The 23,711-nt window shown below is 45.0% G+C and overlaps 1 protein-coding gene across 2 annotated transcripts in view; it reads right to left on the bottom strand.

The window, feature by feature from the left end:
• Positions 1–23,711, bottom strand: part of CLIP2 (CAP-Gly domain containing linker protein 2) — a 69,016-nt gene that overhangs the window by 5,016 nt on the left and 40,289 nt on the right. For both annotated transcript variants that reach the window (XM_065647193.1, XM_065647192.1), the window contains exons 4-14: positions 23,230–23,354; positions 19,480–19,693; positions 18,323–18,520; positions 17,029–17,132; positions 15,806–15,866; positions 8,912–9,856; positions 6,499–6,556; positions 4,689–4,772; positions 4,108–4,264; positions 3,651–3,810; positions 2,906–3,091 (exon numbers count right to left, since the gene is read on the bottom strand). In XM_065647193.1, coding sequence (XP_065503265.1) covers positions 2,906–3,091; positions 3,651–3,810; positions 4,108–4,264; positions 4,689–4,772; positions 6,499–6,556; positions 8,912–9,856; positions 15,806–15,866; positions 17,029–17,132; positions 18,323–18,520; positions 19,480–19,693; positions 23,230–23,354 — 2,292 coding nt within the window. The remainder of the gene's footprint in view (positions 1–2,905; positions 3,092–3,650; positions 3,811–4,107; positions 4,265–4,688; positions 4,773–6,498; positions 6,557–8,911; positions 9,857–15,805; positions 15,867–17,028; positions 17,133–18,322; positions 18,521–19,479; positions 19,694–23,229; positions 23,355–23,711) is intronic.

Genomic DNA, 23,711 nt, shown 5'->3' with positions numbered 1-23,711 from the left:
CTTCAGCTTCAAAATGGCACTACAACCAGCACAAACAAGCAGAAAGCTGCAGCCTGAAGTCACAGCAAGCCAAACATCAGTTGCCTGGGTCTTGGTAATCAGATTCACAGTTGCTGGCGAATTGCTGATGTCAAAACCAGACATTATGGGGAGACACAACTTCAAGGTTTAAAACCCATCATTAGAGAGTGCCAGCCACTCAGCTTCCATTCTTACCGTAACCGTGAAGCTGCATAATAAACCCTACGGGACAGAGGCCTAGTGTGGGCAGGAAAAACAGGCAGAGATTCAACCTGAGCTCTGCTTTGAGAGCCTGTTTGCCAGGCAGCAAAACCCCACCTGGATGGATGGCAATAGTAGCGCTGCTGTAGTGACTCAGCCTTGGGGTCTGCACCCACGGCCACAGGCGGTTCAGGCCTTGCACAAGGCAACGTAACCTGCCGTGGCTGCAGCACACCCCATCTGAGCGCCTATCAGACACCAGGAATTAAGTGCGAAATTCCATTTCAGTATACCGTCACGATAATGAACACAAAGTGGTGTAATTCACTTCAAGTTAAATTAAAAAACTCCCAGAGCAATCACTGCAAATTCTCCGAGAAAAGGCTCAAGTGCTACATCCTTGTCATTTCCTGCAAAGCTGCGAGATCAGGGTCTCCCGAGACACCGGGAAGGCAAAGATCCTCTTCCTCCATTACAGGACAAATACTTGCAGCTGCAGACACGGAAACAGCAAGGCAGCAATTACTCGAGAAAGAGATGAAGACACGGTGCCATTATGCTCCACCAGCTCCTGCACCTCCTCATCTAATAGCAAGGCCAACCACGCACATTGAGGACCACAGAGCAGCGGCTGACTCAAGCCTGCGAAGGGAGAGCAGTGGTAATTGTGGTAATTAGAGATTTCCTTCTTGAGCGTGCTGCAAAGTGAAGGCTTTGCAGACAAAGAGAGAGCGATGCCAAGGCAGATCCCTGGGCAACAGCTGCTGCTGTCAGGGAGGTCAGAAAGTAGCGCAGAATGGGTTACAGTGGGAAATGTGGCTTCTGGGGAGGAACCATCCATTCCCTGACTATTGCACCAGAACCTCTTTAGGCCAACAACATCCTCAGGCTCAACTCGAAAGCCTCTGGTTAACAACTCCCCTTCATAAGGGGAGGGATGAACAGATACCAGGCTGAAACGAGGGAGTTTTGATCCAGACTTCCTCGTAACTAGGCACTTCAAAAATCTGACATCAACAGAAGTTTGAAGCCCAGCTTCCTGCAATAACCCTTCGTCTGTCTCTTAGTGCCATGTTTTGTAGTTGGAGGCTGTATCTCTAGGATTTCTTAAGCATGGAAGTATCAAAGTAATACCAGGGATAGATTAGCTGACCTCATAAGGTCCATTCCAACTCACTATATATAAACATTAGTTATTTTCTACAGCTGAGGAAGAAATAATTACCACCTGCACCACACCTCTGGAGACTGGAATGCAAAAGGGAAGATTTCCTTTTCTCAAGGGACTCAGCATTAAAGCAAACAGAAATAACTTTCCCTGCCCCTCCCACAGCTTTCAACAGATGAGTGTGCCACGATGCATTTTCATTTGACACACAGCAATTACAGCAGCAGCTAAAGTCACTCTGGAGGTACTGACAGGATTGTAGCACATCTTGGACTGCCACAAACTTGTCATCACGACTCCAGCTGTCCTGTCTGGTGCTGGCAGACAGCTGCTGCCGCTGCATGGTGGGATATGAAGAGACTGTCTGCAACGCACAGATGCTCAGCTGAGCCAGCAGAGCTTTCAGGACTGCAATTTTTACTGTGCAGGCTCCTCCTTACTGCCTTCCTGCAAGTGCTACTGCAATGCAAACAGCCATTTGGTGTTTCTGCAAATTGTGCAGAAGCCAGTGCCATGGGAGGAGGAGAAGACTTGATACCCTCCGGATTACCTACCACAACATTTCTGCACCTGCATCAGGGAAAACAAGCTCTCTGCCCATTCTCCATGTCTAGTGGCTTGTTCTGTATAATACTATCCTAAGGTGTCTCATTGAATGTGAATTGTAGCTCACTAATGCAAGAGAAAGAATTTTCAGCTAAGAATTTAAATGAGCAAGTATGAGAGGAATCTGGGCTCTGAAAGCCATGACCAAGTTGGAGACACAAGAGAAAATACAGCTAGAAGAGGAAAAAAGGACATGAAGCACAAAGCTTGGCGCAAGGAGCAGGTCACTTGGCAGGAGGAATCACTTAGAGCTTAGACACTGCAGGTATGAGACAGAAAAAGCCAAACATGAAGAGTTTGGCTTTTTGCAGCCTTCTATTTCACAAAGAAGGATGCAAGACAAACAAAAGAAGCAGTTTTGCTTTTGTCAGAAGAAACAAGAGGACACCAGAGGAAGCTGGGAAGATAGCAGCTGGGATGGGAACATTCATGGTCCATCGGCAAACCCAGATCAGATACAGAGATGCTTCCAGGAACTGGTTAGTGAAATTCAGAACATTTTCCCTGTCACCTCTAAAGTTTGTGCTTATGGACTGCAAGGAAATAATCCTCTCAAAGAACATAGTTGGTGGAAACCCTCAACTTTCATATTATAAAGTGCCTGTACCACAAGAATACGCAGCCACATGTCATCATACGCATAAAGTACAGTTACTCACACTGCAACCTTCCCCGAAACATCACATTTAACAGCCATTCTTGCAGAGCACAAAATGATCTGTAATTACTAATTTGCAAGGCTTTTTTTTAAGTTTTAAGCCACATCTAACAGAACAAAGTCTTGCCAGGCTGTTTCCAGCAGAGAGTGACCCAGCTGACTGCATCACCCCTGCAGCACAGGGCAAGATCGCAGATTTCTCAAGACAGATGACTGCTGAGCGACCTGGGAAGTGATTGCAGATGCTCTACCTGTGATTTCTCAGAGGAGAGCCTCATCGCTTCCATCAGCTTCTCCATCTGGTGGCCCTGCTCCAGCGCGTTGCGCAGCACATCCTCCGTGCTGACCAGCCGGTGCTGCAGCCGGATCACTTCGGACTCTGACGAGGGGTCGATCAGGGAGTATCGCCGCTGATCCGTTACCGATTTTTCCTTGTCCTTCGACAGCGAAGGGAAAATAGGAACACGTTAGATTACGACCAATAACTACAGAAACTAAGCAAAGTAGAAATACAGAGTAACTCATATAACCGCGTTTTGATTTCAACAGTAGATGGGGTCAGAGCACAACTCTGAAGGCAACTGCATCAAGTGCAACCAGCAGTAATTCCAGTTTGTTCCCAGCAGAGCTCAAATAAATTATTCACATTTCAACCACTGGAGGACACTGAAGTACACAGGAATTAGAGGACGCTACTTATTCCTGCATCAGAGAACATGTAAAGCAACATGCTGTAGCTGACCCACCTTCAATTTCTCCCACAAATTTTAGCCCTGTGGGAACAGGACAACACTGGAGAAGGACATACAGATATTTTTGCTGCTAAGCCAGGCCACAGCTCACAAGCACAGCCAAGGAAGTTCCCAGCAGATGCTCAGTAACACAAAAGAAAGCACGGAGACTCAGAGTAAGAATAAAGGGCTGGAACCCCACAATGAGCCACACAGAGCCCTCCAGCCCCCAGGCCACAGCCAGGAGGGGTTTTGATGCCCTCACCAGCACAACCAGTTTCTCTCGCAGTCCCTTGATGTCATCTTTGAGCTTCTGTTCCTTCAGACGCCACTCAGCTTTGTGCACCTCCCGGCTGAGGTCCCGCTCCGGCCCAGGCGAGTGCCGGTTCGCCTCCAGTAACAACGCTCTCAGCTCGTTCAGGCTCCTGAAAGCAGCAGAACAAGAAAGTGAAGACATTTTCATACACCACACACCACTTCATTCTCCATCTACATGGGCACTGAGCTGTCTTGCAGCTCCTGGTGAGCAATGAGATAATTATTTGAAAATTCAGAGCACAAATTCCTGCACGAGCATCTCTAAAGAACATGAAAGTTGGGGCTGGACTTCAACAGTTCCACCTCTCGGTTACTTTTGGTGTTAAATTATTAATATAGCACCGTGAATACACACACACAGAGCTCCCTGGCTGCAGCTGCATCCTTCAGACCTGCACACTGACCTTTCCTTCTTGAGTAGCTCCTGGCTGATCAGGACCAGTTGCCCTGAGGCATCATGTGTTTTCTTGGTCAAGGCTTCCAGTTCACCTTCCAGCCTCTTCTTTTCTTTTGAGGCCAAATCGGCCTTCTTTTCTGCCGTTTTGCATTTATTTTCCAAAGCTGCGAGAAGCAGAAGATACAGGGGGAAGAAAGGTCACTTTGTCCTTTACTTACATTCCTGCTTTTTTGCCTTTTCCCAATTCCCACAGGCCTGGTTAGCTCTAGATTTGGTGCTATTTAAGGGTAGGTCTCAGAAACAACACACCCAGCTCCACTTATTTCTGCTTCTTTTAGCTTTTGACATTCAGTGAGCTCAAAGACCCCTTCTCACAGGATACAAATATCTTCTGTGGGGTTTGTGTTCACGTCTTGAAAATAGACTGGAACTCCTGAACAGATTTTTACCAACAATATAAAACATGACACCGCCTGTCTGTTAGTGGATACCTGCCCATTTCAGCACCTGGGCTCTTGTTCAACACCAGTGCAGAGGATGACCAGGGAAAGCCCTAATTCCCACCAGCACTGGATTAGGGAAACTTACCACTTACTTGGGCCCTTAGATTTTCAGTCTGGGACACCAGTGATGATACCTCTTTGTCTCTTTTACTCAGCTTGTCTTGGAGGTCTGTGGGAGAAAAGACAAAGATTAGAAGCTTGGAAAATTCTTAGTGCAAATTGGGAAGGTATTGAGTGTTTGGCATGGGTCAGGGTGCGATGGACATGGTGATGGTACCCTCCGTTGGTAGAGAAGCAGCAGAAGACAGATAACAGGTGTTTCTCACTGCATCTCACCACCATCTGGGCATTAGGAGGCAGGGTACACAGCTGGAAAGCGATATCGGACAGGTTTATGAATGCAACCACAAGGGGGAAAACAAAAATAAGAGAACTAAATATTAATAAAAATCACAGAAGGGGATTTTAAGCATGTTTCTCTGTGTTACCTCCTACACTGGAAGGCAGAGGTGGTTTTAAAAGATATGTTTTCTGGAGCTGATGCATGTCTACACTCAAACAGAGCCATAGGAGTCTAAACTGGTTGGTTTTAGTCCATCCTACATATGGCTTATTCAGTGTGGAAACATGATGCACAAGGACTGAGGGGCCAGTGGCTGCTGGACCTGGTTCTGTTCTGTCCTCACTAGGTGGGAATTACCTGTCAATCAGCATACAGTTTGGCATAACATATATAATCCTTTATCGGCAAAGATGGGGCTGACTGTCAATGCCTAGATAGTGTGGAAAACAGACGGAAATAGGAAGGATGTACCTCACAAGACCTGCTTGAATCCATGGACAGCTGGAGGGACACTCAAACCAAATAAAGTTTCTATTAAGTGAAGTTTAGGCCTACAAAAGTCCCCAGTAACCTCTGTTTAGATTGCTACATGCTCAGCAGGACATTAACAAGGACTTTGCAAAGAACAGACTCCTTAGAGGGGAAGAATTGAGAAAAAGCTGTGCCATTACAGGCCAAATGCCATTTGAAAAGAGAAATGACAAGTTCATTCTTTAGAGATCACCTTAGTGATCTACACTAAACATGTTTTATGCTAAAAAACAAACAAACAAAACCACAAAAACCCCAGCCCTAAGGGAAGGGTGAAGAAATACGAGTCTCCTGGGAATGCACAAGGCAAGACGTGATCTGGAAGCACCTGATGTGTCTTGGAACAGCCCTGAGTCCTTCACAGACACCCAAAAGCAGATGCCATGCACAGCCATGTGGTAGGACATCGCTCCCAACAGAGACCATCTGGGCCACCCAGCTCTAACCTTGCCAGGTCTGCTGTTGCTCAGACTAGGGCTTACAGCTTACACCCTCCTTGTGAGGGAGACTGAATGCAAATTCAGTTTCAAAGCTACTTTATACAAATTTTCTGAGTGCATAAATTCTGTGTTTTGTTAAAGGGATGGATCTGATTTACAGTAAGCTTAATAAGAAAAGTAACCCCCATCATTTTAAGCCAGTCACATTAATATCTACCATTAGCAGCCCTCTTCTGTGAATGAATCACATTTAATGTCTGGGTTTCACCTGCTGTAAAAGTCAGTGATGGGATGGAAGTGTGCCCATTTCCCCAGATCTGTCTGCAACCTGCACCATCTGCACAGTGAGCACATAACACAAGTGAAAACAGCCACCCCTGCGTATGTTCAGCCAGATTAGAGAAACAAGAAAAAAATCAAAAAGCCAGACAACAAATGGCATCCAGCAAAATCTGAGAGATTAAATGGCTTCCTAAAGCCCTTCCACAAGGCCACCCTGCAAGAACAGAAAGTCAGAGGAATGGAAGGCACACGAGTCACAAGAATGGGGTGTTCCAAGAAAAAACAATACAATTTCATACCTTCCATAGTCTGCCTCATCTTTATTTTTTCTTCTGAAATATCATTTGTTTCAATCATCTGTAATAAATGTAAAATAAGACATGTAAAACAGCCCTTTACCCAAAGGTTCAAAGCAAAATTAACAACCACAAAGCCCCATTCAAAGCAGTTTACCCACTTCCCAAGTTACGATGTTCTACATCCTTCCTGAGAGAGAAACTAAAGGCTTTTGAGGAGTTGGGCACTACTGAGGGTTAACTGGGACCATCTGAGAGTGCCCACATGCAACAGACAGCTGAGCACAACAGTGAGATTCACCCAGGAGGGAAAAGACACCAAGACACTCTGCTTTCCCCACCAGCTCTGGTTCCAGCTTTCGCACACCCCGAGCTTGTGGAAGAACTGCTCTCCTGGCAATTAGTTGGTCTCCTGTGGTTGATCATGGCACAAGTTCAGGTGCAAATACTTTCAGCATTCAGCATTGAGACCCGTCAGACAAGTTCCTCGACTTCCAAGGAATCTCGCTGTGCTCAAAGTTATAAAAACAGTAACAAAACATTGATAAAAATAATCATTATTAGAGAACGAATACGTTAATAAAAAAGCAGTTGCTGTGGCAACCACCTCTGAAAGCCCCCAGATCAGTCCCCAGGAGCCTGAGTGGCTGCAGGACACATTTAACAGGAGCATATCCAAAGGGGAAATAAGCCACCTGACGTACTTTATGGTACACAAAAACTATTTAACTGCTCTTTGGAAGCACAGTTGTGGTTCTCACTTGAAGGTCTAGGAAAGATGGTCACTAGACACATTTGTTTAAGATATTTGGATAGTTAATACTGCAGTCACATTAAATTGGCTAAGACATTTAAAAATAGAATTTGCCCTGTGATACTCAAAGGCTTTCACCCATGCATTTCTTCCCACATTTTCCTGATTTTAATCGACACATAGTTAAAACAATTATTTCAAGAGTCCCTGGTTCTAATCCAATATCCCCCAGAGCCCTCTCATTCATTTAAAGGGCTCTGGAACAGACCTCCGGCTTTGTCTTTTACATTCATCCCTGTTTGAATATTGGCTATAATATGTGACATGTTGTAATAACAACCCACTTGTGCCAGGGCCCTGGCGGTATTTATTGTTCACAACTGTCTTTACTGGATGAAACATGTTGAGCAACCCTCGAAAGACCATTGATGCTGTAGATTCCTCCTGGGGCATTTGCTTCTCGTATCCAGTTCAATGTGCCTTTTTGCAGGCATGAAGCTCTGACTTGGCCAACAATAATTCATGGGCTTGACTTTGCTGCCCAGAGGTGCAACCAATTTTCAGTGGGACTGTTCACGTCGGCAAATTAAACACAGACATTGTATTCCTTTCACTGGCACCCCAGTCCGGGACAACTGACTACATTGCCAGCAATAGATTTCAAATGAGTATTCTTAAAATGTGCACATTTCCTGGCTTATTTTCATTTCCTGCATCCCCACAGGGATAAGTTTTAAGTTGGCTTTTTGCTCATGCAAACACAAACAGGGGTCCAGCAGTAGCAATCTCCCCCCTCACTCTAGTGCAAAGCCACGTGTCCCTGTGTCACACCACGACGGCATCCTGTGGCATCATCAAAAAAATGAGGATGATGTAAAAAGACACAAAGGCCACAGAAAATTGACCTCTTCATACTATTATACTACTGCTTTTATTCTAGCCTTGCCTAGGAGGCTCAGGACTTGCATTCAATAGGGCATTTTATTTGCCCAGCCCGGTGCCATCCTGACCCTCACTAGCAGCTCTTCCACTGCAATCCTCAAAGTCAAGACACCCCCGTGTCTCCATACATGCTGCAAGGCATTGCTGGCACAAACCTCCCACCCAGTCGCACCAGCTCAAGCCCCTAACTGGAGCTCTCAAACCACATTCCACATGCTGAGCAAGCTACACGCTCTATCTCAGCATGGGTGATGTCTCTTATTCCACCTCATCCCCTACCTCCCCGTGAAGGGCCTTGCTCAATAATACACTAAGGCTGCTGCAGCTCCTCGGGGGACAACAGCCATATTGTAGAAATGATGCTTTTCCAGCTCAGAACGTTGTTTGCTCAGGGTGAGAGCGCATCCCTGCAAACCATGACAGCCCTATTCTGCTGCCACAGCACCCATGTGCCTTCAAGCCCAGATGTGGTCCACTGGCTTCTCTTGACTCTTATTTTTCTAATCGTGCCACTGTAGCGGCTTTCAAGAATGAGAAGACACCCTCAGCATGAAGATGCAGTGCAGACAAAGCATTACCCATGGAAGATATTATAAAAACATCCAGATACTCTGAGGCACAGAAGCCTCAGAAAATTGCACAAGGCAACAGCTGAGCTCTACTCCTACAAAGGGTTACTAAGAGTGACAACAAACAAGCAGAATGACCCGCAACTCCTACATTTGCGTGCTGAGACGGATGCAGGGCCTCCATGGACTGCAGATTGTTCTCTAAGACAAGCACTTTTTCCTGCAATCTGTGGATCTCTTGTTTACTCTGAGCTTCTGTTTTCTGCAATGTTTCATAGTCCAACATCTTCTTTTCAGCCAAAGAAATCTGGTCTTTCAAGAAAGCTATTGCTTGTGTCTGGTCTGTATATTCACCATGAAGTTTCTCCAGTTCATGCACCCTCAGCTCAGCATCTCGACACTTGTCCTTCATATCCTGGAGCTCGAGAAGGTGCTGATTGCTTTTGGTTTCCAGTTGCATTTTCCAGTTGCTGTTGCTTTTTTCCACTTCATCCAGAGCCTCCTGCAACTTCAGTTTGAGGCTCTCTTTCTCCTTTATATGAACAGCCATTTCAATGTCATGCTTTGCTTTCAGGTTCTCCAACTCAAGCTGATGTTCCATCTTTATACTCTCCACCACTGCCTTCAGCTCCACGATCTCCTTGTGCTGGGTGTCAGGGCCTGTGTTCAATGTGGCTTTGAGGTCCTCCAGAGACTTCTGGTGGTCAGAAGCTAACGTGTCCAACTTGGACTTCCAATTGTCCATGAGCCCCATGTTCTCATTAGTGGCTTGCTGAACTTTATGCTTGAGGTCAACAATTTCCTGGGAATACTTCTCATTGACAGCTTTCAGCTTCTCCATCTCCTGCTGGTACTTCTTTAACGTCTTCTCGTACTTCTCCTTTAGCTGGCTGCTCTCCTTCTGGTGCTCCTTGTTGGCAGACAGGAGTTGATCTCGTAGCCGAAGAGCCTCCGACTGCAAACCGAGGTTGTGCTCGGGGATCTCTGCTTGGTGGGAGCTCCTGAGGCACTGCCGAAGCTCATCCACCTCGCTGCGCCTCAGGCTCAGCTCCTCCTCCAGCTGCAGAATCCTTGACTTCTCCGCTACCGTGGTTAACTGCAACAGGACAGAGAAGAGAAAATCAGTCCCTGCCTCTCATCGCTGCATCCCTCCTTTTAGTAAGTGTGCTCCAGTGGAAGTAAGTCCAAAAATACATTAGTCAAATGTTCAAATAAACAGGAAAAGAATACCCAGCACCCTCCAGCCTGAGCACAGTTTTGCACCAGGGTAACTATCACCGATAACTCCAACAGTTACGTCTTTGTGCCAATTGCAATTTTTTTTTTTTCTAATATAAGCCTCTTGTTTTCTACAGACAAACACACATCTTTCAAACAACCCTTGAAAAATTGCTAGAGAGCAACAGCGGTTTATGAAAAATAATGTCCTGAAAGGGCATTATATTTCCAGACCAGGCATCTTGCCAGATGATGCACAGAGGAAGTGTGACTGCACATGCAGGAATATCACAAGCACCGAAACAGCATTAAGCGTATCATGTTTCCTTTATTGCTCAGCAATCCTCAGCCTACTTCTGCGTTGTAATTTGTTTACCCTGGTGTAAAAAGGAAAAGGGATTTTTACACGTGACTACTTGTTAGAGTTTATTAGCAAAGTAAAAATAATGTAGAAGGCTCGAGGATGCAAGACAATAAATCTGGGCATGGTTAACATTGAGCAGAAGGGCTATGGATCGATGTCTAACGATCTGAATGGAACCTGACGGGGCTGAACTACCTGCTCGTCACAGGGAGTTCAGGGTGCTGCAGCTATGGATGGAAAAGAGATTTGACTAGATGAACTACTAGAAAAAGGCAGAAGAAACAAGGAAACCAAGGCAAAACGAAAGTGATCAATTCCATTTCATTTCAATTGCCATTTTCCCCACTACCCATTAGCCCAGGAAGTGTTTTTTAATTTTAGGTAGACACACAGGTATTCCAAACATTTAGCCTTTTTGGAGAACCTCATGTTTGTGTTTTCTACAGCTCTAACAAATCCACTGGTGAGGAGCCAACTCACTGTGGGCAAGTCCACTGCTTCCCATGCCACACCAGCATGAAAAAGCCCTTTCCACATCTGGGCAGCCTGCCCTGTGTCAGGCATGGCCAAGGATCAGAGCTGGTCCACCTGCACTCACCAGCATCTTCCATTTCAGCTGGCAGCTCCCACAGCTGGAGGGAGGACAAAGGGAATGCTGATTGCAATGTTATTTTGTATTACAGCCTGGGGGAGCCTTGAGGCAGAATGGATTGTGCAGGGTGCAGGTATTATTTGGACATGTTAATTGAAAGATGAATTGTGAAGAGCTCATGTGTCAAATGGTGGCATGGGGCAGAGAAGCAAACTCAATCTGAGAAACAAGTCCCCACACAAGAAGCGAAGCTAGAAATTATATTGTAGTATCATTTCCAGGAGATACAGCAAATTAAAAAAAAAAAAAACAAAAACAAAAACAAAAACAGGGAAGCCTAAATTCAAGCCAAAACCACTCAATCCCATAAACTGAAATAAAGGAAAACCAAAGCAAGGCGTCATGAGCACCAACGCAGGGGCAAGCGTGCTGTTCTGCAGGCAGGGCAAGTGGGGGTCCATTACCCTGGTGTCCTCTAATTCTCTGAGGAGTTTTTCAGCCTGTGCCTTCTCAAACAGCAGGCTCTGCTCGAGCTCCCGTATTCGGGCATGCTCCAACTGCGTCTGAGTCTGGTCACACAGAGGGAAAAAAGAACAGCGGAGATGGGAAAAGGGGAAGGGAGGGAGGGAGGGAGAGAAAGAGAGGGGAAGAGAAGGCTGCAACATCATCTTCAGTGTACAAGACAAGGAAAGGCAGTTCACAACGGGGGGAGAATAAAGATCCAAACAAGCAGGAAAAAAATCCAACCAAACAGAAAATGGTCACTATGGGATTTTACGTGGTACTCGTAGCGGCTGTTCACAAGAAAATGGAATCTGTGATGGGAAAACATCCCTCTGCATTAGAAAGCTGCTGCAGGGTTTTCCTGCATCAAGACGATACTGAAGGCACTTTCTGAAAAAGCAAAGCTCCCACCACTGCAGACCACCCGTACAAGACCCTTGCACCACATAAGAGAATGCAAAGACCTTGCAATGATTCTCCACATCTCTCCTCAAGAAGAATCACAAGATAGACTGAAAAGAGTTGGAAGTTCCCGTCCTCTTTTTGCTCCGGATACAGCTTGAACCCTGCGCTAGGTGCGGGAAAAAAAAGCGGGTCATACTGCACACAGCATGTTGCTAAAACCCAAAATACGCTACACTGAAAGCAAATCAAAGAAATTCAGATACCAAACTGTTATATAAATCAGTGCTTTAGGTTTGAATAGGGCTGCTATGAATTTCAGTGATTTTTGCACATTAACATCCTTGCACACAAAATGGAACTATTTTTTTGTTTTGTTTCTCCCCTTTTAATTTTATTTTATTTTATTTGTTTTAAACAGACAAACTCAGCACAAGAAGTTTTCCACAACCTATCAAATCCAGGAGCATTGACTCCGGGCGTTGCTTCGGTGCCCATCACTTTTAAATTAGAAGTACCATGTAGCTGCACTTGGTGGCAAACCTCAGGAGTTTACAACAACCACTGTAATATCATGTAAAATTTCCCATAAATAAAAGAGGAGAAGAGGAAACACATGCAGAACCTGGCCTTTCCATTTTTTTAGCTTGCAAAACCAACATTTTCATTTGAATTAAACTAGACCTACTAAAAACCCAAACAAATCCAATCAGAACAACTTTTTTACCCCTATTTTTTCCCCTTCATTTTCCATATAATTATTTGCTTCCCCCTCTTCCTACTGGAACCAGTTTTAGGGATTTTCTGCCCTTTTCTACAATAAAGCAAGTTTTGGTCAGTTGTGTGCAAATAATGGAAACTGAAGTTCGTATAAATTTATGTTTTCTCTTATGGCTTGAAAGGTATCACTATACATATATCCATAGATGACCAAGCTCTCAACTGCCAGATGTATTTTGACTACTCCATATCTTATGTGGTCTACGTGGCCCCTAAATTGTAAAAAAAAATGTGGTCTCAAAAAACCCAACATAATTAAGACCCCCCAAATAATATCACTGAAGCACGAAAGTTGGCTGAATGCATCCTAATAAGAAAAATAAAGAAATTTAATTTTGTACTGAGTGGCTTCTCCCGCTCCCTGCAAAGCTCGAAGATCCACATCTGAAGATGGAGCTCTAGGCTTGATTTTATTTACAAGGATAATTATTCCATTGACACTAACAAATTTTCCTCAGTGTACACTAGTTTAAAATTCCCAAGTGAAACTTCAGCAACACAAACTTTTGAAATTACAGATATTGGCTGCCTGACAATGCTGACCCATTACAAAACTAATCTCTGAATCTTCCAAAGAAACTCTCTCAAGACTCCTGAGGTTGACACTCAAATTCGCAGCCAAGCTTGCTCAGTATCTACCAATCACGTTATTTTCCAAGTCTGTAAAAACACGTGGAAATAGAGGAGAAAAATAATCAGGGAAGAAAAATCAACTGTTTTACAGTCCTTAAATAGAGCTTCACTTAAGAATCTCATCAAGTCCTGTGTTATTTCCTACTTTATGCAAATAGTTTTGCCTGGCCGGTATGACTCAGAGCCTCAAATCCAAAGTTATCCTGCACTCTGAGGAAGTTTAGATCGGAATTTTAGACTTATTTCTTGCTATTAGCCTTAAATTACTATTCGCCAATTACAAACTGACTTCCCACTGGTGTTTGGGGTGTGAGGGAGGTTCCAGGAGATGAGCACAAGATAATTCCTTGAAGAGGTTAATATCTCCTATAACAGTCTCCCACCATAAAAAGCCTTTCTTAAAAGGTTTTGTTTTCCTGCACTTGCTTTTCACCTTCCAAAGCACTGTAGCATCAGCATTGCCTACCTGGATCAAGAACGGGTTGATTTCACAACTACATTTCAAGGCTAAATCCGCAGTTCACCCTCCTTTATTAGACAGTCCAAAAACTGGACCAATATCTCCAGCCTTCAGATACATTAATTTCTTTGGTCAAAAAGGCTCCAGGGATGCTGCCTGCCATGCTCAACACCCGAGCGTCCCAGCTTTGTTCAAAAACTACAGGATATTAGGAGAAGTACCATGGGATTTAGCCCAGTCTCCAGCAGAACCCATAGATCCAGGGACCACAGAGGAGATCATCTGAAATTCTTACCATTGTGTCTTCTACTCGCTGTTCCATAGTACTGTCACTGGGTTGACACTGTCACTGACAACTGACACTGGGGACACGAGGGGCTGTGTGAGCTGCTTGACTTTGTTGTGATTTTACATGAGGAATATCAGGGATAACCATTTCTCAGGAAACATACTGCAGCATGAAGGAGTACTCACCCCCCCGATCTCCAGTTAGAGATTTTTTTTTTTTTAAAGTGAATTACTTGCTTCTGGAAATCCTGTCTCCAGAACAAAGCAGGAAGGTGAGAATCAACTCCAGTGGGTCAAATAATTCAGTCTGAGCATCACAATTAGACAGGACAGAATGTAAGAAGTGACCACAGCAAAGCCCTCTGACAGTGTCTGTGCTGTCACTGGTGTTGGACCCACAGGGGAACATCCCACTTCTCTGGATTGCAGAAAACAAGCTGCTCCACAAATCTTCCCCTATGAAGTTATTTGTTCTTCTGTACAGATGAATGTGGAAGTGGGGACAGGACCCTTGCAGCCTGCAGGGAGCTTGGCCACATCCCCATTGCAAAGCAACTCCTTCCCAGCCCAAATGAAAATCAGATCTATCCTCAGTTTTGGACCTGCATTTAGAAGAGCATTTATGTCACAGCAGCTTACCATTTTGCTAAAACATGCGGGTTGTGTGGTTTTTGTTTGCTTTTTTTGTTCGTTTTTCTAAATATATCTGCTAACTAACCCATTGTCATTATTCCACAGCCAGGCTTCAATCACTTAAAGCTTACACAGGGACAATCCACTGCTCTGAAAGCGTGATCAATCACCCTTCTCTAAAGCACTTGGGGAAACCCACCAGCTAAGCTCAGGAACCAACAGAAACCTGATTTTGCACCCACACCCTAGGCAGAGACTGCACTTGCTGTCCTTTAGCAAAAGTCTGCTATCAGTGCGCTGCTGATTTATACCCGGTCAAACACATTACTCTGCTTCAGTTTCTGGATAAAGAAGTTTATGCAAGAGGGTCAAAGCCATAGCAACATCCTCTATTGCCTGGTTTCCCCATTTTCCCAGACTTTTATTGCTCTGACAGTGAAGCACAGAAGCAGTTCCCTCGACATTTCTGGCTGTTACTAACTGCACACTCTAACTAAAGATACGAGAAAGCCCCTTGATTTACACATGTAGATCAGAGCCTTGCTTTCACAGAAGCATTTTCTTTTTTCTCCACAGAAAAGCCTCCTCCTGAAGGACAAGCTCCCAATACCGCTTCCAGTTCGCACAAATTCACTGCAGCAGCATTGCTCTGAGCAACTGCTCTTCCAAATGAAAGAGTATTCCAGTGCCAAACCTCATGCTCGTGGGAGAGGACTCCACACGAGGATACTGCAGCTCAAACGATACATGGATTTCGGCTGGAATAGAACAGCATCCGACTGGGAGATTGTGTGAGCCCATTAACTGCCAATAACACAACACTGCAGGGACAGTGACGGAGCAGTCACTTCATTTCTACAGTGGAAAAACATATGTTGAAATGCATTCAGATACAGTCAGATTTTAACATGGCTTGGCAACTCATGGCGACATTTGAAGCCAGGCTGGCTGCATGTGATTAATTCTAGGCAGCTCCTAGTGTTATTAGTCATTGGGCAACACACCAAAGAACAATCTTCAGAGTTTATACCACAGTGTCCACAGCAGGTCCAAAGCCATCGATAAAGTATTGTTTAGAGATGAGCAAAAGGTGGCAGAAATTCCTCAAGTGAGGCCTCACATGCAGTTTCAGGTTTTGACCCCACATTTTGATAAGGGGGTTAGGAATTACCTCCAGATCTCCCTTTGTGATGGATTCTTCCTCCACACGGAACTGCAAGTCCTCCACTTTCCTGATGAGGGGAAAAGACACAAAGAGCAATCAGTAACACCCAGATCAGCAGAGCAATCAGTAACACCCAGATCAGCAGCCCATTTTCAGGCAGCCATCGCACATGGGCCTCCCCTGCACAACCAAAGTCTTAGAGCAGAATACAGACAAACTTCATGTACAAACAGCTCAGCAGAAGCTGAACAGCAAGATGAGCTACCCTGGCAGAAAAGCCTTCACCAGAGATTGTATAGGCCGGTCATGCATAAAAGCACATAAAAATCACATGCACAAACACGGAAGTGCCAAGGACACTTTTGCAAAGTCTAAAGAGAAAAATCCAGTGACGCTAAAAAATAATTCAATCTTCTGCTAAACTCATTGCTTTTTGGTCTCTTTACTGATTTTAAAAAGGCAATAATGAGGCTGTTGCACTGGTAGCCAGATGTAAGGACCCTGATTCTGTTACAGATAAAAACAGCCATGAGTGTACATTTCTAACTTCATAAACAAGCTTCCTTGTCTAAATCTCCTCTAATTAGAGGAGGCATCTGTTGATATTTAGGAAAGAACTCAGCTGTCTTGGGTTAAAGGGTCTCCTGGAGCTGGGAAAGTGAGCTGCCTAACCAGGAGAACAGGGAGACTTGTGCACGAAAGAACAATTTGTCCTCAGGAGGGGCATCATTCAATCAAAATCAACACTGTTCTCTGTTACTTAATACACAGAAATGTCTTTCTATTCCCATTGAAGAGCTTAAATATATATATGGAGCAATCGGACGCCAAGAATGACAAGTAGATCTTCAATCTTATCCAGAGAGGAAATGTATGCATCAGCATATACATGGACGGAGCCTCTGGGATGTGGGGAGATGGTGAATCGCACTGCAGTACGGCTCCACTCCAGTTTGACTTCCCTTCCTCAGAAGAAACATCCTTAAGATCAGCACATCACAAACAGAGGGCAAAGAAACGGTCTGTAGCAAAGCCACGTTATATAGAAAGGTTATGGGTCTGGGATGGTCCAAGCCACAGTTCTGCTTATTATCCAGTGCTGTTATTTTATACCATATCCCCAGCCAAGAACATCCGAAGGCAAGGGCTTTATCACTGCCCACACCCTTGCAATGTGTCAATTCCACCTTTACCGAGTAATTCCAGTTTACACAGCGACACAGCTTTACCTCTTCTCCTCTTCCAGCTGATTCAACAGCTCAATCTTCTCCTTCTGCATCACATCCACCAGGGCTCGTGCTCGCTGGAGGTTTCCTTCTGCCTCCGTGACATACTGCAGCAAAAAAAGAGGCCAAGCCACAAAAGTTAACAATGTTTGAAGTACAGAGTTGTTTAAAATAAAATAAAATTTTAAAAAAGAAAAAAAAAGATCAGAACAAGGAGACAGAAGGTGTTGATGATCTGTTTCAGAAGATGGTATGGTAAGGAGGTAGACTGAAAAAAAAAAAAACAGGTATCATAAAAAACCAAATTGCTCAGTCACCAGCAGCTGTAAATTTGATCCATGCTTCAGTGCCTCTCTGACTCAAACCCTTTAGAGAATCCAGCTCTGATTAAGAGTTAAGAACTTGAAGCCTGAACAGTTTTGAAAATCTTGTCTGAGGTTACCAGATGCAATTCAGCCCTGGTCATGAAGCAAGAGAGACATTTCAGACTTGCATGAATTAATTTGTTACTGGTAATTACTGGAAAATACTATGCGCAAAGAAGTTGTCAGCTTGCAGTTGATTTGCCAGTTTCTCCTGTGTTTCTGACAGGCTGGTGTGGCCCACCACACCAAGATACAGTGTCACCCCTGCTCCCCAATAGCTGACTGGGGTTTACAAACATGAGCAAGGGCAACAGCACTCATTGAAGAGCCATATATTGACAAATAGCAAAACATAACTCCTCTCTTTAAGCATTTAACTGCACAAAATCTCATTTTTATAAATGCTTGTGCAAAAAAAAAAAAAAAAAAAAAAGTTAATATGACCAACCTGTTTTCCTTACAGATCTCCTGACTTTACTAATGTGATAAAAACATCTCCTCTGGCAGGAAAGCAGTGATATATGAAATGAGCTGATGTCCTCAGCTGTGTCTGATAGCATCAAAAAACCACTGCAATGCAGTCTCAGCCAAGGCCACATGGGGTGGCTAAGGGGAACAAGTTTGCCCTCCACTTGCACTTCAGCATTCAAATGTATTGATCCACCAGACACAAACTATTTACTGTCCTTTTCCTGGCACAGCCCTTTTTTTGCTCCTGGCTTGGGGCAGAGAGAGCACGTTACACTGGCAAGAGTGGAGAAAGAGCCTCAGCTTAACCCACTGTACAGGAATCTGTGTGCACACACGACACGGAACTTCAGATCCCAGGTTTCACATCCGGATGCTATAGACAAGTAATGTGATCACGATCTGAAACCTTCAGAGGATTCCAGGTATTTGTGTGCTAGTGATAAAGCCACGCCACCCCATACCTGCTCGTGCTGGGCCTTCATGATGGCAATCTCTTTCTCCACTTCGCAGATGTGGCTGGTGGCTTTGGCAACCTCAGCCCGCTCCAGGTCACGCTCTGCCAGCAGCTGCTCGATGTGCTGCTGCTTCTCCTTCAGTGCCTCCTGAAGAGCTGTCGTGCCAGAGATTTTCCGGGCATATCGAGAAGAAGTCTCTGTCAGCTGGAAAAGAGTTGAAAAGAGACAAGGGTGAAGCTGTGTCCTTCCCAGTCTAGAACAGCTTGAAGTCCCCTGTTAAATCTGGAATGCACCTCACCTACTGATCATTTATTAGGCTGTACAGAGCTGCAGTTCCAGCTCTGGACCCTACATGTGGGGTTAAAAAGTCTGTAAAACATCTGGACACTCCTCAATAGCTCTGTTGTGCTGCAATGAAAGGACCATGTCCCAAAAGACAGGACATGTGGTGGAAACTGGGTCAGGAAAGATTATCATGTATTGTATCATCTGCCTTCTTATATACATATTATTGATGACCTGCACCGCTGCAGTCCCAAACAGCGAGCTCAGCTGGGAGGACTGGTCTCAGTTGGAGATGCTGTGGGTTAGCTGGATTTGTTCCCAGTAATGGATACTGCACCCTCGTCCCCAGCCAAGACGACTACAGGCGCTATGCAGCACGCACTACGGCAGAGTCAGAGCTTTTCATAATATTGCTGCGCCAGTGTCTGCCTTCTTGACTACCTTCCAAAGCACACAGCATGTGATCCAAGATGGTGTCACCCCTCCACAGTAAAACACAGTCATTGCAGGAGCTTTTGCACAGCTGTTCAACACAGCAGCACATTGCTGTGCAAGCACGTGGAACAAGCAGAAATGGCGTTTTTCTGCAGGGATCCTACATAAAACCTGCTCTTGACAGTGGAGCCGAGCTTCATCCCATTGCAAACAGCAGTTCTGGCTCTTTAATGGCCACAATTGCTCAGTGTTTGTTACAGCTTATGTCCATGCACAGTCCTATTTGTAAGGTGGGTAGCGGTACACCAAAGTCCTCTCCTCTCATCTCATTGATGGGGAAGGAGCAGCTGCACTGAAACAAAACCCCAGCCCTCCCACTTTGCAGAGCCAGGTCACAGAAGAAGCGATTCAAGGCTGCAGAGTCTCTGGAAAGAGCCACTTACCAGCCCGCTGCGGCTGGGCCTGCCTCCCACGGACGATGCCACCGAGCTGACAGAGCTGATGGAGGAGCTGCTGGGGCTGTGGGTTAAGGCAGACACTCCCATGGCCATTCGTTTGCTCTTCTTCGCCTTGGCAGGGCTGGTTGATGGGAACCCAATCCGGATCACCTTGTGGATGGGAGCAAAGAGGCCGAACTTGGGAGGGCACTGAAAATACCTGTAATACAGGAGATGCACCAAATCAGAGGTGGTAGAGCATCTGTCTCGCCCAAGTCTCATTGAATGGCATTGCTAAGCAATACGCAGCCCCTCAGCTCATCTCATGCTTCTTTGCTGTGACATTGTTTCCTGCGTGCAAATGGGTGGATTATTCTCCTTTCCTGCCACTTAAGAACAGTGGCAATCTTCATGTTTTCACTTGTGTTGTTTAAGCTGGGAAACCCAAGATAATTGCCACACAGCAGCTGCTGCACACTTTGATGAGATGCCAGGAAAGACCCATCTGGTGGCCTGGACAGGACAAAGACTCCAGTACATAACACAGCGAGAGCACACAAACTCCTTCCTTACCACAACAAACCAACCTGCCCAAAACTCACGTGTGTTCTCCACCCTGCTTTGCAAGAAAATCACACAGCAAAGCATGTCAAATAAAAGGATCTGAATCGCACCGCTCTGTATAAACGTTCCTCCCATAAAGGAAAAAAGGCAGCTCCTAACTTTGAAGCTAAAAATACCATGACAGCAAACCCCAGTGTGTGCAATCTCTGGGTGGCAGAGAAAGAGAAACTGGTTCCCATGCAAACAAACTTAGAAAGAAGCAAGCATAAACAAGGGAGGATCGGATCATTACACTGCAAGCTCTTTTCCACAATCGGAGCGAGCCCGATGATTATGTCTCTCCAGAGCCCTCTTTCAGAATACAAGTGAGCCAAAATCCACAGCATCGAATCTTGGAAACTCCTTCAGAGCCTGGGATTTTCTGCTGCTGGCCAGCTGCACTACAGCAAGGAAAACCAGATCATCTCCAGGCGTCACATCCCCTCGTTTCAAGGGAGTAGTAAACACAGCAAACTGTCTCCATTAAGAGTTCTTTCTCAAAGGCTTCGTAGCAAGGTTAGGGGAAAACACTGGGCCATATAATAGTCTGTCTTATGTTAACATAAAAACCAGGTCCTAATGAATAAATAACACAAATCAAGCTTTGCTAGCACAAATCTCCTCTCTCCAGATGTGAGCAGCTGCTTCCCCCATTTCTCTTTTATTTTTAAGCGCTGGCAGCCATGCAGCTGTGTCACAGGCAGACCCCTGTGTGCTTGGGAGGCCAGAGAACAGCCCGATCTCCAGCCACATGAGAAAATAACTCATTTTCAAACATCTGCTCAAGCCCAATTTTTTCTATAACCTTTTTTTTTTTAAACAAACAAACAACAAAACCAACCCTCTACAAACCAAAATCATTTAGTCCCATCTGCTTGCTGCCAGCACAGGCTCTTGGGTTTGGAAAACCAGCCATACCACAGGCTGACCTTGCTGCAGAACAGAGACCCAAGGAAGAAAATCAGTCTGACTTCTTGCAAACCAGCCAAAACCCTGCTCGGCATCATTTTTTCAAACTGAAGTAGGTACAGGTGGACCAACAGCATAGCCCCTTCCACCAGTCTAAGCTGTACAACAATGCCAAAGGCTGAAGTCCCTCAAAATCCCTCTGACAGCTCTTAGCAAGTCCAAACTTGCATCACTCTATGTCTGCTCATTTTATTTTAGGCCAGACTGGAAGTGGTTGCAATTAGCTTTTATAGTTCAGAAGGAGGAATTGGGTCCAGAACATTTGGCAGCAAAAAAAAAAAGTCTGCTTGAAACCCAAGAGCTTCTCTCACTGAGTGCTAAGGAGCTCTATGCTCGGATTATAGAAAAGAAACAGGGAAGGGAAGTGGCATTGTGATGGCAAACTGCAGGTCAGAAACAGCACAGGGAATTTTGAAATGGATTAAAAAAAACACCTTTCAGTGCCCAAGGTCTGTAGCTGACACGAGTCAGTTTTACTATGTTGGCTTCTCCTCCAAAGCCCTGCTGTTGAAATCGGCACATGCTATAAGAAAATCAGAAGGTTGGATGAAGGCTCAGAGGATGAACAGCAACACTGCTGCAAACCTGCAGCCAGATCCTCAGTGGACAGAGAGCCCTTCAGCTGGAGAGTCCACGTGTGCCACTGTTGTATCAGCTGGTGTCCATTATTGCTAGATGATCTGCAAAATCAGCCTGGATGCAAGGGGCAGGAATGCTTTACAGACTCCTCTCAGTCTCCTGTTTAATCCAAACCTCTTAATTCACTCCTGCTCCCCAATCCCTGCTGTGGAGCCCAACTTTTCCTGCTCTTGATAAAGTGTGAAACAAAAGAGAAGCCTTGCAGACAAGGCATGTACCATAACAACCTCAGCCAAGATGTAGCAGTTTCAGAAGACAGATGACTTCCAAGAGTTGGATTTTCAAAACACAGCAACTGAGGTGCAAGGAGAAGAGACAGAGAGCACCCTAACACTCACATCTGCCTTCCACATGCACAGAGACAATAAATCATTTCTGAGCACCCTGAAGATTAAGCTTAGAGATAATTTGTAGCATATGATAAAGAAAGCAGGGACTTGGATTCAATCCATGACTTATTCTCTACCATCCCGGTTCTTTTCTTTCAAGAAAAGGCTGGAACTCAGCCATCTGCTGCCAATCATTTTCTGTTTTCCTGTCCTGACATTGAACAAGACATTGTTTCTCTTATTTTAAATGAAAACACACAGCTGCTGGAAAAAAGGAGGCCGACCCATCACAAGAAACCTTTATTACAGAACCTGAGATATAACAAAGGAGGAACTCTCAGCTCCTCAGTTTCAAAGCTAAATCTCACCTCTAACACAAGATTCCCTTAAGAAGCTCCAAGAACTCAACAGTATTTCCCACTAAATGAACATGTGAAGGACAAGGAATCAGTTCTGTCTGTATTTGAAGCTGGGTCCAAGTGCTACTGTATAACTCAGATTTGAATGTCCCCAAGCTCAAGATGTGAGGCTGGGGGTCATTCCCTTCTCCAACTTCTATATGAACAAAACCAGCTTCCCAGCAACCCTGCGAGATGTCCCCGACGAGTTTTATAGATACTAACAAAGGCTTTTTTTGAAAATAAATTACTGGATCTGCCTATGGAGGCAGAGGTATAAGATTCATTAGCAGACAGTTGCCTCGCTACAGAACTAGTACAAGGACAGACAATGACGACCAATTGTTCTTTTAGGTCTCTGGAAATTTATCTCCAGAAAGAACAGAACAAGCAACATTAAGCTGAGGAAAAGAGTTAAATCTTCTGTAGTTGTAACAAGGTGAATCACAGATACAGCTCAAGAAACAAGTTTATGAAGGGAATGTGTAGTAGAAAGCAGAGCTAATACAATCACAGGCTCCATTTCTTGCAAAAACTAAATCCCAGTAGAAGTTATCTCCTCTCCCTACTCTCTCCTGTTCCCTGAAGCCACTCAGGTTACTTCTTGACAGACCTTATCTGATCCTGCTTTAAAATGCTCCAGTGATGAGGTTTCTGTTGATCTCCCTATAAAGCTATCACAAAGCTTAAAAGACTCAAAACTGAACTCTTTTTCCCAGGCCACAACATCCAACCACACACACCCTGAGTCCTCCTCCCAGCTCTAGGAGGTATGTAGGACTCTACAACCCCATGCTGGGTTTGGAAGCTCCCAGTACCTTGTACCAGCAACCGCCCCATCGTTCTTCCCCAGGGGTTCATCCAGCTCCACACCGCACCACTCTCCTTTGGCAAAATCTGTCTCTCCCACGTAGCGCACAACTCCCGTCTTGGTCCCACCAACCTGTTGGAGATAAGATGCCGAGGGTTAGAGACGGCAGCACCAGCACTGCCGAAAGGGGACTAAAACTGGGACAGCTATGGAGAGAAGAGGAGGGGAAAATACGACATCATCAGTATTTTATGTTTCAGATTAATAAAACCAGAACAGATCGTTTCAAGTATCGAGTTCTCCTAGCACTAAAGATGTCTCTCCAATAACTATTATACAAAGAAGTTGACTAACTCCCAATTTCGGACCTGCCTGCCTGCAAGATGTCAGGACAAATACAATGAAAATGTATTTCAAAGCATCAACTAACTGCACCAAGTTACTTGTGAGGCCGTGAAGGAGTTTAAGCCCCCAAGCGCAGCTTACACC

The sequence above is a fragment of the Caloenas nicobarica genome, chromosome 17, assembly GCF_036013445.1.
Source record: "Caloenas nicobarica isolate bCalNic1 chromosome 17, bCalNic1.hap1, whole genome shotgun sequence".
NCBI lineage: Eukaryota > Metazoa > Chordata > Aves > Columbiformes > Columbidae > Caloenas > Caloenas nicobarica.
This window is presented reverse-complemented; position numbering and strand designations above follow the sequence as displayed.